This window comes from Lethenteron reissneri, chromosome 7 (genome assembly GCF_015708825.2).
Source record: "Lethenteron reissneri isolate LAM-NWPU_2019-01 chromosome 7, ASM1570882v1, whole genome shotgun sequence".
In the NCBI taxonomy this organism is placed as follows: Eukaryota; Metazoa; Chordata; class Hyperoartia; order Petromyzontiformes; family Petromyzontidae; genus Lethenteron; species Lethenteron reissneri.
The window spans coordinates 8,565,476-8,581,910 of record NC_083785.1 but is presented as its reverse complement, the minus strand read 5'-3'; the positions used below and the strand labels follow the sequence as shown (position 1 = coordinate 8,581,910).

The following is a 16,435-nucleotide window of genomic DNA, read 5'->3' as shown; positions in this document are numbered from 1 at the left end:
CCGGGTGGCCCATTCGCCCGTATCTCTGACACAACATCACTCCCAACGGCAAACGGCACGTTAACTAAAAATTTGCCGCACAAAATCGTTGGGGGGAGGAGGGGGGGGGGGTGGTGGAAGGAGTGGGGGGCCCGCACGGTAACCAAGCAAGCGTTCACGCCGCCACCGCCGCTTCACGACTGGCCAACGCGTAATCACAAAAACAGACGCGAGCGCGCGCCACGCGACCGCAATTGCTGAAGGAAAACTTAGGATGGTTAGGTGTTGACATTTTACGGGGGCCAAAGCTATTGTCTGTCAGTGGCACAGTGAAGGTCATCTCTGTGTAAATGTCACCCCTTCCACAGTGGGGGGGGGCGGGGGGGGGGTGTTGGTGGCTGCTCTCTGGCAGCCATGACTAAGGCTGGCGAGTGTAGAGCGCCGTTTAAAGAGATGCCCGGCAAACGCCGGTGCCTTGGTTGACCGTGACCCCCGCTCTCCGCCAGGATAACCCGGCCCCCGGCCGTGTTCCGGCAAAGACCCGGATTAGGATCCGCAAAGACCACGCTCCTGCCCTGACCCCACCACCACCACTCCCCCCCCCCCCCCCCCGAGCTTCATATCGCTGCGGATATCAGCGCTTCAAGATCTCAGTGCCGCCGTTCTTTAGTGCCAGAAGCTCTCCCAACCACCGATCCCCCCCACCCCCCATCATAACCGCGACTCTGGCCCACGTCTGGGGAAAGGGGGGAAGGGGTCTCTCTGTTGAACCCTCGCACACCGAGGTGCGACACCGCGTAGCCCAAGAGGACTGGCTTGGGATGAAAGCAAACATGAGCGGAGCTCTGTTCCGTGCCCTGACCTGTATGTGAATTAAACGTTTAAACCGTCGGCCCCGCAAAGCCCGATTGGCTTTGCGAGGCGATATTAACCGACGGCATTCATCAGGCTTGCTGGGTAGCTTTGTGGGAATGCCACCGTGAGTATGGGTTTGTTTTTTAAGTGGAGTGGGGGGGGGGGATTCTTAATCGCCCCCCCCTTCACCTCGTACAGATGTGAGTCTCGTGCCAATTAAAATGTCCTGCAATGAGAGCGTCAGAAGCCGAGACCGAGCCACTTTACAGAGTCGCGTATGCGACCGTCACGTGTCCGCCCTGGCCGCGTGACCGCGCGCAGGCGGCGTGACCGACGCGTTCGTGCCTCCCGCACCCATCGGGTGTGAAATGCGGCGTGGTGAAGTGGTGAAGTGGTGAAGTAGTGAAGTGCACCCCGGCGCCACGGCCGTCGGGGGCAGCGGCCGCAAGCTCCAATTCGGACCGCGAGCCGCGGGTCACTTTTGCTGGGGAAACTTTCCGGCGGCCGAATGACCTCCCGACTGCACAAACCCATCTCCTGCGCTGAAAACAGCCACCGCGAGTTGATCTGCGGTGGGGGAGCGGTGGCACGGCGGTCAGCGCGCCACGCCGCGAAATCCAGGGCTGGCATCGGCGGTGTGTCTATCCGAACCGCGCTCGGGCCTCCCCTAGGTTGGCTCAGCCTCAAATAAGTATCCGGCGCGGTGTGAACAGGCATCGTCGTGCACCGCGCCTCGCCGATGGTACCGCACGCCAACGTACCGTTCGAGGGGCTACGTGAGGATTTGTTTCGTCTTTGCTTTCTGTTGCCGCAGGCCGCTGAGTTTATCGTCGGCTGTGCGACTGCTGGAGGCCCTGGCCGGGGCAGTGAATCTCCCCGCCGACTCCTTCACGGACGTCAGGTGAGGGGATGAGCCGTGGCGCAGTCCGCGACGCGTCGATCAAATCGAATTCTCCGCGCTCGCGGCGTCATGCTTCGAAATCGTGCGAATGGCGAAGAGGTGGGGGGAGGGGAAGCGGTGGTGGTGGTGGTGGTGGAGGGGGGGGGGGCAAACGATTGTATACTCATTGTGGGATGTGTCTGGTGGGGTAAATTGTGGGTAATCCCACCTGTTCAAAGACGTCTGGCCAGCGTGGAAGAGTAGGCCAAAGTTAGCTTACGAGAAGGGCCCTCTCGGCCTCCTTGCAGTGGAGGCATTTGCGCCACGGGAATTGTACGCAGAGTCGCGAACGTTACACCTTTTTTTGTACTTTCTACTAACCGCCACCACCACCACCACCACCTAAAATTTTGACTTAAAACTTTCGTGACTGCCGGAATTCATAGTCTATGGCTCTTTCGATAAAGTCGCCACCTTCTCTGCTGAACGCCTACCATGGCGAGCGCCGAGTAGCCCGCCACTATTTCTCAATGGAGAGACAAAGGTGGCTGGGAGAGACGGAGGCCACGCCACGCCTTCCTCGTGCTTCGCCGGCCCCTAAACATGCGCCCCCCCCTCCACCGTCTATACATGCGCTTGCGTCCTACACGCAAAAGCCGCAATTAGGCAATTAATCAAGCACTCAATGCGCCCCACGACAGGGATGAAGCAACCCCCATCCTCCTTGACCGGACAGCCCCCTGCCAGGGTGCCAATCTGTCTACCGGTCCCAGGCCGTGGTCCGGCCCGGCGCACGGCCCACGGACCATGGTGCACGGCACGGAGGGTGGGGAAGACGGCCAGGCCGGCCCCTGCGTCCGCAAGAATCGTGGGCAGTGAGGAATAGAACACGGGGGGGGGGGGGGGGGGGGGGGTGGTCGCGAGTCGGAGAATGAAAGGGAGGTTGGGAGGAGGAGGAGTAGGAGAGTAGGGTTAGGAGGTGATAGAGGGCGGGGGAGGAGCAGGAGAAGGGCTGCTGGTAGCAAGGATAGTGGGGGGGGGGGGCTTGCTTCTTGCTGGGAGTAAGAGCAAAGGGAAGAAGATCAGGATGCTCGCAAGATGCTAATTGGTTGTCTGGTGGGGCGCTCGGAGGGGGCGGCCCCCACTGATTGCCGCGCCGTCGCCCCAGTTGCCGCACGGAGCAGTTTTGTGATGCAGATTTTTGGCTTTAGCTCAGCGAGAAAAGAGCGCGGAGGGAGGATGGGGTGGGGGCGGGCGGGCGGGCGGAGAGAGAGAGAGAGAGGCAGGCAGAGGGGGCCCCCTGCACCCCCCCACCCACATTGTCATGTAAATGTGAGCCCTTTTCCTCGCGCGAGAGAGCGGGGGAGAGAGATCGAGCGAGAGAGCGTGAGTCAGTGTGAGCGCGGGCAGCGAGTTTGGCGAGCGAGCACGCGTTTGCTTATGAGCGGCGGCGGTCATCGTGAGGAGTTGCGTTGAACCTTGGCGGCAGGGCGGTGATTAAACCAAAAATTGAGCAAATAAATAAATAACCCGGACCAGGACGAGGGGCCGGCGGGCGGCAGTACGGCAGATCGAGCGAGGGGGGAAGGATTGGACGTAGCTTGACGGCTGGCCCGTTAGAGAGCTCCAGCGGCTATCGGGCGTGAAACGGAACCGAGGGGCATCTTGATGGCGCTCGTCCGTGCAGACATAACGAGGGGAGGCGGTGGCGAGTGGGGAGGGTTGTCAAACGACTCCACATTTAAACGGCAAAATGTTAAAGGCGCAGCCCTGCAAATTGCCGGCGGCGTAAGTGTCTGGGGGAGCTTCGGAGAGCACCCTCGCAGAGAGGGGTGCTCTTTGGCCTCCTGTGTTCCACGCCTGGACAGCCGTCTTGGCCAAAAGGCTTGGAAGCGCCCACGCTTTAGCAGGGCAGGCACGTGACCTTGCCGATCGACGAACGGTGGTGACCCCAATTCACGCCTCTGGGTGGACGCGGGCGGGCGGAGGGGGATTTATATTGAACCCTCAAACCGCGAACATAAGAAACAAAAAATGCGGGCAAAGAACACAAAAACTGGGGGGGGGGGGGGGGGGGGGGGTGGCGTGCCCTCTGCGTGTCTATTCTCAACGAAAATAACAAGAAGAGCCACTTTTTGTCTCGAAATTGGGTATATAAAAAATATAAAAAAATTAACCCGTAAAAACAAAGTTTTTCACTATAAATCCTTTATATGCGTGGCGGCTAGAGTCCTCTCGTCCTCTGGCTTGAGATGGCTGCCACCTATGGGTCAGATGATTGCCTGCCACCATTAAGCAATTGGTAATTAAATATTTTTTTAAAAATCCTAAAAAGTGTAACATTTTGGGGAAAAAAATTCACGAAAATAAATTGTCACGCACAACGAGTATGTGTGCAAAATGTCAGCTCGATTAGACCACGCGAAGTGGGTTAAAAAACGACCGAAAGATTTGCACGGTCGTAAGCACGCAAGCAAGCAAGCAAGTGAACTTAATATAAAGGATTTAAAAATGCTGCTGCTACTGATGCTGCTTGTGATTGCTTTGCCACCTGTCTGGGTTTGACCCGGGCAGTCTGAAAATTGGCATCTGCCGTGTTCGGGTGGCAGAGATTGACTCGCACGGAGATCCGCTGGTGGCATTGTGCTGAATGTTGCTGCCACAGGAGAACACAGCACAATGTTGATAGGCCTTGTGCGCCACTGCCAACGCAGCGTCCCCAAATAATCAGTTTTAATATCCATAGGCCCAGGCTGACTGCGAGATTATGTCTGGGATTGGGTATGTGCAAAAGGCGTCAACCCAAGCTGATTCTGCTGCTGATGATGATGATGAACAAACGATGATGATGATTTCCATGTAAAGCTTTCGTGACTGCAGGGATTCATCTTCTTGGTTCTTTCGGTAAAGTCACGTAGAAGGGAAATAATAAAATAATAAGAATAAAACATAATAATATAATTCTCACTTGTGGCCGAAACGTCGTGAGAATTATTTTATTATGTTTTATTTTTATTATTTTATTATTTCCCTATCTATGTGACTTTACCGAAAGAACCAAGAAGATGATGATGCTGCTATAATGGTGATGGTAACGATCATCTTGGTGACGGTGATTTATGCCCGCAGTGTGGTGGGTCCGGCTGTCGCATTCCGGCTACGGCCCAACAAGTGGAAGCTGACGGTGAGGGACACAGTGAGCACAGTCGGTAAGAGACACACTCCCTGAGCCTCCAGCTCGCTCTCTCCCTCTCTCTTCTCTCGCTCCTCTCCTGCAGCTCTCTCACATGCCACCCTGCCCCCCCCCTACCGTCTGGCTCTCCGATGCGTTTTCGGGGGTCGGTACCGCGCGTCGCTCGCACGACGTCCGACGTTTCGCTCCACGTGCTCGGGAGCTTCTTCGGGAAAGGGAATAGCTCGCTGAATAATTTTGCGTGAATAATGATTAATCACGAGAAATTATTCGCGAGATATTTGCTATTTCAGCTCCAGAATTTCTGAAGACAACATCAACGTATCACCTTTTTTATTTTATGTAGACAAAAAACAATACATTTACGTCCATCTGCAAAACAGTTACTCGTCCTGTTGACCATTCCTTCCGGGGTCAAGGGCCCCTAAGGCGCTCCCGATTGGCCGTGGTCGCGTATAAATAGAGGCTGGTGAAACCAGTGGGGGGGGGGGGGGGGGGAGCGGGAGCTGCAGACGACAAGGTCGACAGGATCCCTAGATGCGTCTTTGAGCTGCATTGCAAAGTCCCGCCCATAGCTACGGAGGCCGATAACAATCTCCTGGCAGCTGGGGGTTGCCACTTCCGAAGTGCAATATACAGGGACATATCAATGGCACGCATGTACGTTGAGCTTCTTTCACACCGTACGGAGCCAACTGTGATCATCGAAGGTGCAGGGGAAGGACAACAAACTCAACGCAAAAAAAAGCAGCTCTGAAACATTTTTTTTCAATCGTGGCCAGGTCGCTTCTGAAAAAGAACTGCATAGCTCAGTGGGCCTTACCTGGTAAAATAAAAATAAAAACTGCATCGCCGTGGATGGTGCAGTAGTCCGTAGCATTATTGTTCTTACGCAATTGACAAAAATCAGGACATTTTAATATCCTGGTTAAACTAATAGCTTTCCCAAGACAGCTCCCACAATAAAAAAGAGGGTAACGATCGTGTTGAGCTCAAACAAAACGTAACGCCAGGACGGGTGGGCGAACGCGACTGACCGCACGTGGGTTCCCCCGTTTCCATCGTGTATCTCGTGGTGCCCGTTCGCCCTTGACGAACACAAGGCAGCGCGCTCCACTTCATCCTCTGCGCCGTGAAACTTCATCCTCTGCGACGCCGATTTACGTTCCGAGCGCGCGGCTATTTGCACCTCGCCTGCGTGCACCCCGCGTCGCTTGCCGCACGCACTCCTCGCTCGTTACGCAGCCACACCTGAGAAAGTGTCGGATGAGACGGCCGACCTCACACGCCGAAGCTACTGGCGGAGGGCAGGACTTGGGTGTTCGCAGCTGCGATGCGGGTGATGACGGCCCTAATGCGGATAGGCAGGTGTCATTAGATGTCTGGGTAACGACGTAATGTGTCACTTTAACATCATTGGTTTCGCCCAAAATACGAATACATTATGAGGTCGCGCTCATTACACGTAAAGCGTTCGCCACGAATGGAGCACAACACCTTGCCGTTCTCGTCAAGGAGCAATAAACCATCGTGCAAAACTCCGGTATGAGTAAATATTCTGATTATGAATTTTGGTTGGCCGTCAAACAAAGACTGTGACCGCATCACAACGGGGCTTTTCAGATGCGCTCCTGTTGCCGTCTGGAACGCTCTTCTTTCGGATATGAAGAAAGCCATTGAAATAAAAAACGACATTTGGATTATTCAGGGGAGACAAGCCTTACCCCTCCCTCCTTCCCCGCCGCCTCCGCGTTTAGTGAATACGAAGAGTCTGCCGCAATGCGAGTGTAAGATGTTCGTGCGTTGTAATTGCCAAACGGCAGCCACCAAATCACGCGTCGCTCGAAGCGGCGCCCGAGTTTAGCCCGTGGCGCGCGAGCGAGTGGATGTGAACGCGACTGCGCGCGTGCGAGGGCGCCTTTTGCCTTCGCCCTTTTAAAATCCCTCCGAGAATCAATCAAGCAGGAGCGTGTCTAGTTCAGCACCGCGCTCTCCGAGCGCTAAGCGATGTCTGACTCGTCTTAAATTATACACCAAAGCTTCCCGACACGCAAAAGCTATAGATTCACCCTATAGCCCTGACAGACTGTTGGGGCAAGTGCCATCGGCGAGCGGTTCCTTTGAAGGCAAACAGGCCGCAGGACACATGTGGGGTGTGGGGGATAGCGCAACGGTTGTGCTTACACACAGCAAGTACTCATTTGTGTCCGAGTTGACCGAGGGTACGTTACAGCACCGGTTCAGATCATCGCCGCTGATTTTGGCCATGGGTCGCCGGGTGCGTAGTGCACACTTGCCGCTAAGCTTGACGCTACCGCTGCCCGACGCTGGGGTGCACGCGCGCACGCACGCGCACGGGCAGACGTGGAAGATAACATTTCATCGACGGCTGCACCTCCCAGTAAATCAGGCGAAATATTCGACGCGCGCGGAAGGTAACAGTCCAAGCACGTGCGAGTCTTTGCATTGCCGGAACAGCTGTTTGACCATTCAATACGACCTGAGAGAGGGGGGCAGTGGTGGGGGGGGGGGGGGAAACTAAATATAGATGGCGGTGACGTCCAAGTGGGTTGTAATGAGCCTTCGTCTCAGCAGTCACAAAGATTAGCACGCTTTACCTCGGGGTAGGAATTGGCTGCCCGAGAGCGGTCGGGGGGGGGTGGGGGGTGGGCAGAGCCGGCCCTAGACCTTTAGGGGCCCTAAGCAAAATTTGGTTGGAGGCCCCTTTGACCGTTTTAAGTAAGGCCTATAAAAAAGCAATGACTACCTTATAACTATACTGGGGAAGTATAACGCGGGATTTGAAGCACGCGTCCCGGCCACAAACCGTGGGGAAGTAACCGGTTCTCGCCCCAGAAGCTCGCGATCCGGAGGTCGCCGGTTCGATTTCGATGTTCCCGGCGCGGCGGTGAGAAAGAATGAAAAAAGAGGCCGTTGGGATTCTCAATCCACCCGCCGCTGCCTCTGTCCGCCCCCGGTGGCCGCAACCAACTGGGTGCAGCAACCGCGGTCGTTGATCACCGATCCGGCGGGGGCCACGTTTGCCATGACGGCCCTTTTGGAGCGTGGGTCTATCCTAATGCTTCCAAGCCGCCTGGGCAGCGCGCAAAAGAGATCGGCCCGGCTCTCGAAATCGAGAGCTACGTGTGGGAGCGAGCGAGCGAGCGAGCGATCGGATAAAGTGAGCCGCGCCACCGTGTTCCTTTGCCTCACACCTGGCACATCTGCTGTAAATATAAGACGATTGCAACAGCAGTGGTGGTGGTGGTGGTGTCGGCGGCGGCGGTGGCAGTAATAATAATAAATAATATAACGCCCCGATAATGAGTTAAAACGTGAATAGGAATGTGATTCACGGCAAACTGCCAAGAGGGAAAAAAAAAACGTGACGTGAAAATTAGCGTCCCCGACAGCTTGAATTAAGCCCCCCCCCCCACTCATTACCGCCGGGAACAGCATGGCCACCGACTTCTTCGCAGCCGTAATTAAACCCGGTAGACTCACCCCGGAAGACTCGCTCCGACGCTGAAATAAAGACTCCCTTTATTTTCCGCCGCGTCGTTGTATTATTGTGCCCCCCCCCCCCCCCCGGCTCCTCGGCTTTCGCCATTGTTGTCCAAGATTCGATCTCTTAACGGTTTCACGTTTTGGTTGGGGACAAAAAATGGTTTGGGGGTGGTGAGGAGACTTTTTCGGGAGGAGATGTTGCGTGGTAAATGAAAAGCGTGCCGTGTACAGCATTCCCTCGTTATTCGCGAGGGGTACCATTTCCGGAGTTGCTCGCAGATAATGATGTTGGCCTACGGAAACCTAACTACTTTTTAGAATGAATTATCTTAAATAAATACGTAAATAAGCTGTTAAATACAGGAAAATTATCTCATCACTTTCTCGCATCACTTTATCTCACGTCACTTTATTTTATCACTACATCTCTCATCACTCTATCTTATCATTGTATCTCTCATCATTTCATCCCTCATCACTTTATCTCTCATCACGTTCTCTCTCTCTCTCTCTTTCCAGTCGTGCAGAGTTCCAGATGCGATTCGCGGATAGCCAAAAATCGCGGATTTGCAAGCTCGTGAATGACGAGGCATTGCCGTACACGAAAGGCTTGTAGCAAACCGGTGATTTTTGCAGGTTCACGAAAAATGAGTTAATGCACCGGCCCGCCGATGGCCTTTGATAGACTCGCCACTTGAGGACGTGCCGTTTCTCGTGAAGGAGCGAGATGCGGGCTCTTGTACGTATGGTACAATGGGCAATACAAGCACGTGGGGGCGTCGAATAACTGTGAACACAGGTTAAGGGAAGTCCTGCACGGCCAAATTTAGATAACTGTATTCCACAAATATTGACAAAAGATGACTCTATAAATATCTACTAAGGGGGAAAACGTTATTATTGTTGGTAATCCCTCCCGAACTTTTTCAGCCCAAATGTCACTGAAGTAAAATTACTTTCCAGTGGCTCTGTTTTTACCGTGCTGTGCGGTGAATTTGCAAGTTCAGGATAAAAGTGTATTTTAACCGGGTGACATTGAAAGTTGTTACCAGGACGAGTCTCCTTTGCCAGAGTAACCTGGGTTACCAAAATGCCAAAGACACTTTGATGATGTTGAGGATGATGATGATGATGACTATATATGACAAATACTTCTTCTTTTTCTTGTGGCTCACGTAGATGTACAGCAACGATTGTAATGTTTGATCGAGGTGACCGAGCCAGATGTTTGTGTCAGAAGTCGCGGAGTGGTAAATCATCGCTTTTGTGATGATGTGTCCTTCCAATAGATCACTGTGTGGGTCTGCAGGTCTCTAGGCGAGTTTACGGGTCTCTACGCAAGTCTGTGGGTCTCTACGTAAGTCTGTGGGTCTCTGTGTGAGTCTGTGGGTCTCTATGTGAGTCTGTGGGTCTCTACGCAAGTCTGTGGGTCTCTATGTGAGTCTGTGGGTCTCTGTGTGAGTCTGTGGATCTCTAAGCGAGTCTGTGGGTCTCTACGCGAGTCAGTGGGTCTCTATGTGAGTATGTGGGTCTCTATACGAGTCTGTGGGTCTCTATGTGAGTCTGTGGGTCTCTGTGTGAGACTGTGGGTCTCTATGCGAGTCTGTGGGTCTATATGTGGGTCTGTGGGTCTCTATGTGAGTCTGTGGGTCTATATGTGGGTCTGTGGGTCTCTATGTGAGTCTATGGGTCTTTATGCGAGTCTGTGGGTCTCTATGCGAGTCTGTGGGTCTCTATGTGAGTCTGTGGGTCTCTGTGTGAGACTGTGGGTCTCTATGCGAGTCTGTGGGTCTCTATGCGAGTCTGTGGGTCTCTGTGTGAGTATATGGGTCTCTACGTGAGTCTGTGGGTCTCTAAGCGAGTCTACGGGTCTCTACGTGAGTCTGCGGGTCTCTATGCTAGTCAAACTATTGATCTATCTTCTTCGCAAGGACTGGTGTTGTTGTCGAGCAGCAGCTGTGATTTTACATCGAGGCGGTTGAGTTAGATAATTGCGTCAGGAGTAGCAGAGTGGTGAATCATCACTACCATGGCAATGCCTCCTCCTTCGTAGTTGTCAATGGGGAATGGAGTCGTTGTGTGTTTCACGGTTTTCTGTTCTGGCTGGTTATCGCAGTCGCCGCACACTGCCCGGAGATGTTTTCATTTTCCATTTGTGTATCGTCATCATCATCATGAAGTATGTTAACCGCATCAACTGCCGCTGCCGTGGTTAGCGATGCGGGATGATGTGTCCGGCGGTTGTGGCCCCATGAGCTTCACGGCCGGAGATCGAAGCGTGGGAAGGGGGTCTTCTGTATCAGAGGTGTTCCTGCACGTGTGGCACGTGGGGTATTCACCGCTCTCGCTTTAATTAATGCATTCAGAGGCCTTTTGTAAGTCGACTGCTGGATGAAATCGTCCCTTATGCCGTGCCGGTTTATGGGGGTTGTTTAACCGTACTTCACCACGCCGGTCGGTGCAGTATGGTGATGGGAGAAGGCCGAGGACTGGTTCAGATATCACTCGCCACCCACGTCAGCTGTGGCCGGGAGTCGAACTCAGGTTGTCAGGTTGAGAGCGCAGTGCGCTAATCACTGCGCCACCGCTCCACCACCCGTGCTGTAACTGTAGTATCTAACATCCGTACGAAGACGCCTTTTCCATCGTTTAAAGGTACGCGCACGCGTGCACAAGACAGTCGAGTAACAGAGACTTATTGAACGTGAATCGCATCTGTTTTGTCCAAAATTGAATGTCTCGCAGAGAATTGTAAAATGCCAGTTTCTATATCGGCCGTACGCTGACGCACATCAATGCAATCCTCTGTGAAATAAAATAAACTTGTTCAGAGCTGTCTACCTCCGCCTAATGGTCAGAAATATAAAAAAAAAATCTTCATGCTTTTTTAATCTCATTCAATTGATTATGCCACTCGGCAGCAGTTCTTATACCTGATAGGCCGAACGATAACTCCATTTGTGTCATTACCAAGGGCTGCTGCGTCACAGGTGCACCCACCGCATCTGGATCTCTGGCCGGGCACACAAACCCACAGCGTGCCGCCCCCGTTGCCAACCAGATGTCCACGCGGCGCGGGTCGGCATATAAATTGACGCTAATGCCGGCGATGCACTACCGAGTGGCAGAGGTCGCAAACGGGTTTTGATTCCTTACCCGTACCCGGCCGCACCAGGGTCGCAAACGGGTACCCGTACCCGGCCTTATCCGTACCCTACCCGTACCCGGCCGGGTACGGGTACCCGGCCGGGTACGGGTAGGGTATGGGTATCGGGTACCTGATTGCGACCTCTGGGATGAAGCCATGTTGCAGGCGCGGGTGGGTTGATTCTAGGAACTTGCATTGTGAGAAGAGACAAGACGTTGGGAAATGAGTGACAAACAGTTACTCACCAGTTACTCACGGTCTACCCGTACCCATACCCGGCCGCACCAGGGTCGCAAACGGGTACCCGTACCCGGTTGGGTACGGGTAACCGGGTATCGGGTAGGGTACGGGTATCGGGTACCCGGTTGCGACCTCTGCCGAGCGGCGTCCCTCGATAACAAATCCACCGCGCTTCCCTCGTTCAAGCCCCATGGACCGCTGGGGCCAAGCGAGTGATGTTGGGGCAAAGGGCCTTTGAAGGCCAACCGTGGCACGTGGCCAGCTGAAGTGTAAAGATTCAACGGTTTGTGATTGGATTCCGAGGGTGAAGTGTTTTTTTTTAATACATCGCGGGGGCTTGCAGGGGTCATGCGGGGCAGTGACGGCAGACCAAGCGTGGCATGTCTTGCGCAATGTTGCAGGAGGTTAGCGATTCGATCCCAATGGCAGCCCTGGTTAATATCGCCAGTACACCGCGGGTGCATTAACCAATAAAAATGCGAGGCACGGTCTGCTCCACAGTGTCCGTGAGAAGTCCCGCGATGTTCATTAAAAAAAAGTTGGCCGTTGTGTGTCGGTGATGCGGTCCCAAATTCGAGGATTCCCAAATTCCAGGATTTCCAAATTTGAGTGGCACCGTGCTTGCGAGATGTTAACTACCTCGCCTGGTATACAGGAGGCCAAGGGTTAGATCCCGACCCTGACGACCTGAAATTTGTCAGTTTGCATGTTTTCCCCGTGGTCACGTGGATTCTTTCTCCGGGTCCTCCGTTTTTTTCCTCATCTCGGTTCCCTGTCTCGCCGTGGGATGGCTGCACGCCGACTCTATGAGTGCAAACGTGATCCGCGCCCTGCGATGCACACACGGCAATCCCTCGTTCAACACATTTCCGCCCTTGGCGCGGCACTTCCCAGGAACGCGTCCATCGCCGCGTCAAACGGGGCCTTGCCGTTTCGCGCTTGGCAAAAAATCCCTACGGAACCGGAGGGAATCGAAAGCACCCGATGGAACCGTGGATGCCCGCGATGGTCAGCTGACGATGCACTCCACTCCACGTGGCTGACGGTGACAACGTGCCGAATCGGAGATTTATTTCAGGCCTAGTTAACCTAATGGGGGGGGGGTGGGGGGAGGATACATAGAGACTCATAGAGATGCATAGATACTCATAGAGATACAGAGACTCATACAGACTCATAGAGACTCATAGAAATACATAGAGACGCATAGAAACTCATAGAGATGCATACAGACTCATAGAGACTCATATAGACATAGAGACTCATAGAGATACATAGAGACTCATAGAGATACATAGAGACTCATAGAGATACATTAAAAAAATGCGGTGATACCGTCTGTGTTTGGCAGTAGCGGCACAACAAAACCCCAACACGTTCACCTGTTAACACTGCCCGAGAAGGGAAATGATTACGTAACAGGCGACGTTGCCTGCAATAGCACTTCTCCAGAGCACAGAGAGTGCATCTCTTCTCCAGAGCACAGAGAGTTCATCTCTCTCTGTGCTATGGAGAAGGGCCACCGCTTGAAACGTCACGACAGAGAAGATCTTCTTGCGATGTACGTACCGTTTGTTGGACTTCTTTCGCACCGTACGTAGCCAATCGTGCTAATCGGAGGTGCCATTGCCCAGAACGTCGCCTGTTTTATATATATAAATTGTTTCCACCCTTTTTGGCAGCGTTGCGGACGAAAGGAGGGGAATTAACCGAGGTTCCAGATATCGATTGCCAACACCGTGCATGCGGCCGGGAACTTAGGTCGCCGGGATTGCATTGCAGCGCGTTGCGCGCGATCTCATTCTTTTCGTATGGATTAATAGCAGCACGTTAAAAATGTCATTTCAGATTTGTTATCCACTCAATGTGTCTGCTCGGACGCAGAGCGGATCTCGTCCCATTCCTCCTTCAAAGGAGCGAAGCCAGCAGCGGCGGCGGCGGTGGCGGCGTGTTTACGATGTGGCGGTCGATGGTTTGGGGATCGTGGCCTCACCACCACCCGCAGGCAGTCGAATCTTTGATGGCGCCATTTGTGGCATCTGCCGTGCCCTGTCCCGACTCGGTCGACGGTCGACCATTGGCGGTGTGGAAGGTTGAAGCCGGGAGGTTCGACGCACGAGATGCTTATTTTTTATATTCTTGGGTTTTTTCGGTAAAGTCACGTAAGTAAAAATTTAAAATTAATAAAAGTAAAATAAAAATAAAATAAAATCACGACGTTTCGGAGGCAACACGAGCTTCCGTCTTCAGGTGGAACCGTCACAGCACGATTGCTGTATCAATATCAAGTAAAATGATACAGCGAGCGTGCTGTGACGGTTCCACCTGAAGAAGGAGGCTTGTGTTGCCTCCGAAACGTCGTGATTTTTATTTTATTTTTATTTTACTTTTATTAATTTTTATTTTTTACCTACGTGACTTTACCGAAAAAACCCAAGAATATGAATCCTTGCAGTCACGAAAGCTTCAGATCTCTGCTTAATTTTTGACGTCTGCCGCGGCCCGGACTCTCGCTTCCGTCTCTCGCTCTCATTTGTAATTGTGGCGCGGGGTGAGGCCGCCGCCGCTGTGATACAGAAGGGGCGGCGTGATTTCAGACGAACGGGCGGCGTTGGGTCTTCGTCCCGGTGCATCGGAAGACGCGGGTTGACGAGCATTTTTTTGGCGCTCCGTTACGCCACAGGCACACGTCAAATCTACATTTTACGCAACACAACGGACACACGCGCGCACACAGCTGCGAGATCGACAGCTGCCACTCAGGGGGGACACGTTGGGCTGTCAAGGAGCAAAATGAAAAGGCAGCTAAACGAGTCGTGACCAGAGTAATTTTCGTGGATGCTTGGGACTCAGCTGTGTTGCCTGCCAGAGCTATTAGATTCGTCATTTCGGCCACAAATGGCAGTCAGGATAAGATGAAGATTGGCCACACCTGAACAGCGAAGGAGCAGAGGGTGGGTGGGTGGGTGGTGGGGCGCGCGATTGAGGAGGCAGCTATGCACAAACATCTCGCTTTGACCTCTAAACTGCGAGCCTTCACGACGAAGATTCTTCCTCCTCGTATTTTCGTCGTCCGGGGGAGGATGTGGGGGGGGGGGGTAAATGGCGCGTCGGGCAGATTGAGGCAGGATCCGTTTGGAACTGTCAAGTCCGCGTGAGTTCAATTACTTTGTGCCAGGCGTCCGTGACCCCCTCGCATCCCACAGACCTGGACTCATTGCGAAACGTGTGGGACATCATTCTGCCTCATTTCTCCTGCGTGGTTTTTTTTATCTATCAATGAATGCCTTTAACAATTTTTTTTAATACAATTGTTATTGTATAAAAATTACACGGAGTTATATTGGAGGGTGGGTGGGTGGGGATTTGGGGTTATTTCGTACTACTATTTTTCAAGGGAAGAGACGCGGTGGTTTGGCGTGAATTTATTTTCGGGCCGATAAATAAAACACGATGCGTCCAAGGGGGGGGGGGGGGAAGCCCACTGTAGGCACTGTAATAATTTTAATTTTTAATTTTTTCAGGATGAAAAAAAAATATTAAAACGCCCGACGTCTGCGCAGCTTCGCTCATCGTCGGCTTTCTCACCCAACCCAACCCACCCAACCCACCCACGGGCACTGTACCGAGATTACCGAGAAGGGAAATGATCGTCGCGTTGCAAGCGACACGGTCGCGGCGGGTTGCGTTACGTTGTGCATTTTTTTTTTCTCTTTTAATTCTCTCCCTCCTTTAGCACCGTCACGAAACATATTCCCGGCGAGTTCCTCGAAACGTCGAAGCGCCGACGCCGCAGTCATAATCTTCGAACGAAAAACAGAGCGAGGAGGAGAAAAAGAAAAAAAAAACGCGTTCCGACTTCCCCCACCTCGGTTCGGGAAGGACCCACTAAAACGTTGTTGCTAGGCGACGACTCTCTCCGTTACCACGGCAACCGCAGCAGGCTCGGATGGAGAGAGCAGGCGACAGGGACAGTGGGGGGGGGGGGGGAGAGAAATTGGGGGGGGGGGGAGAATGGAGGAGTGGGATGCACGGACGATGATGATGATGATGTTGTTGTTGTTGTTGTCGATAGGTGCGTTAAGGCCGCCTATTGTTCTCGGGCAGCAGGTTGGTGCTGCAGGAGGTGAGGATTTGAAGGGAGGAGGCAGGGACGGGAAAGGCGTGGGTGGTGGTGGTGGTGGTGTGGTAGGGGCGGGTTGGTAGGCAACAGGGAACATGGGAAGAAGATGGGGGAGGATACGAGCGCGAGATAGAAAGAGAGATGGCTAGCGACGGACGTAACGGACGGACGCACGGACAGAGGGAGCGGAGCGGTGAGGGAGGAGGAAGGGGGGGAGACGGGAGGTCGAGCGATAGAAGCGAGAGAGAGAGAGGGAGAAAAGAAAGACACAAAATGCGTTATGGGCGCAAGAGCGCAAGCTGATTAGCACTTCAAACGGACGGCATTATCCTCGGCGTGGAGCGTTCAGGACAGGCAGCTGCCCCCCGCACAGCGAACTGTGCCGCCTTACGCAATCAGGGCAATGCAGCCCGGAGGAGTGGAGTGGGGGGGGGGGCTCACGAACTCGTGCTTGCAAGGAGCAGAGAATAGTAACAACAAGAGAGTAAGGACGGAGGGCTCAACGTTCCC

General features: G+C 53.5%; 1 protein-coding gene across 2 annotated transcripts in view; it reads left to right on the top strand.

Annotated features, from left to right (window-relative positions):
- The window catches only part of LOC133357265 (receptor-type tyrosine-protein phosphatase N2-like), a 206,596-nt gene that overhangs the window by 84,551 nt on the left and 105,610 nt on the right, over window positions 1-16,435 (top strand). For both annotated transcript variants that reach the window (XM_061575138.1, XM_061575131.1), the window contains 2 exons: window positions 1,649-1,735; window positions 4,844-4,923. In XM_061575138.1, the coding sequence (XP_061431122.1) occupies window positions 1,649-1,735; window positions 4,844-4,923 (167 nt within the window). The remainder of the gene's footprint in view (window positions 1-1,648; window positions 1,736-4,843; window positions 4,924-16,435) is intronic.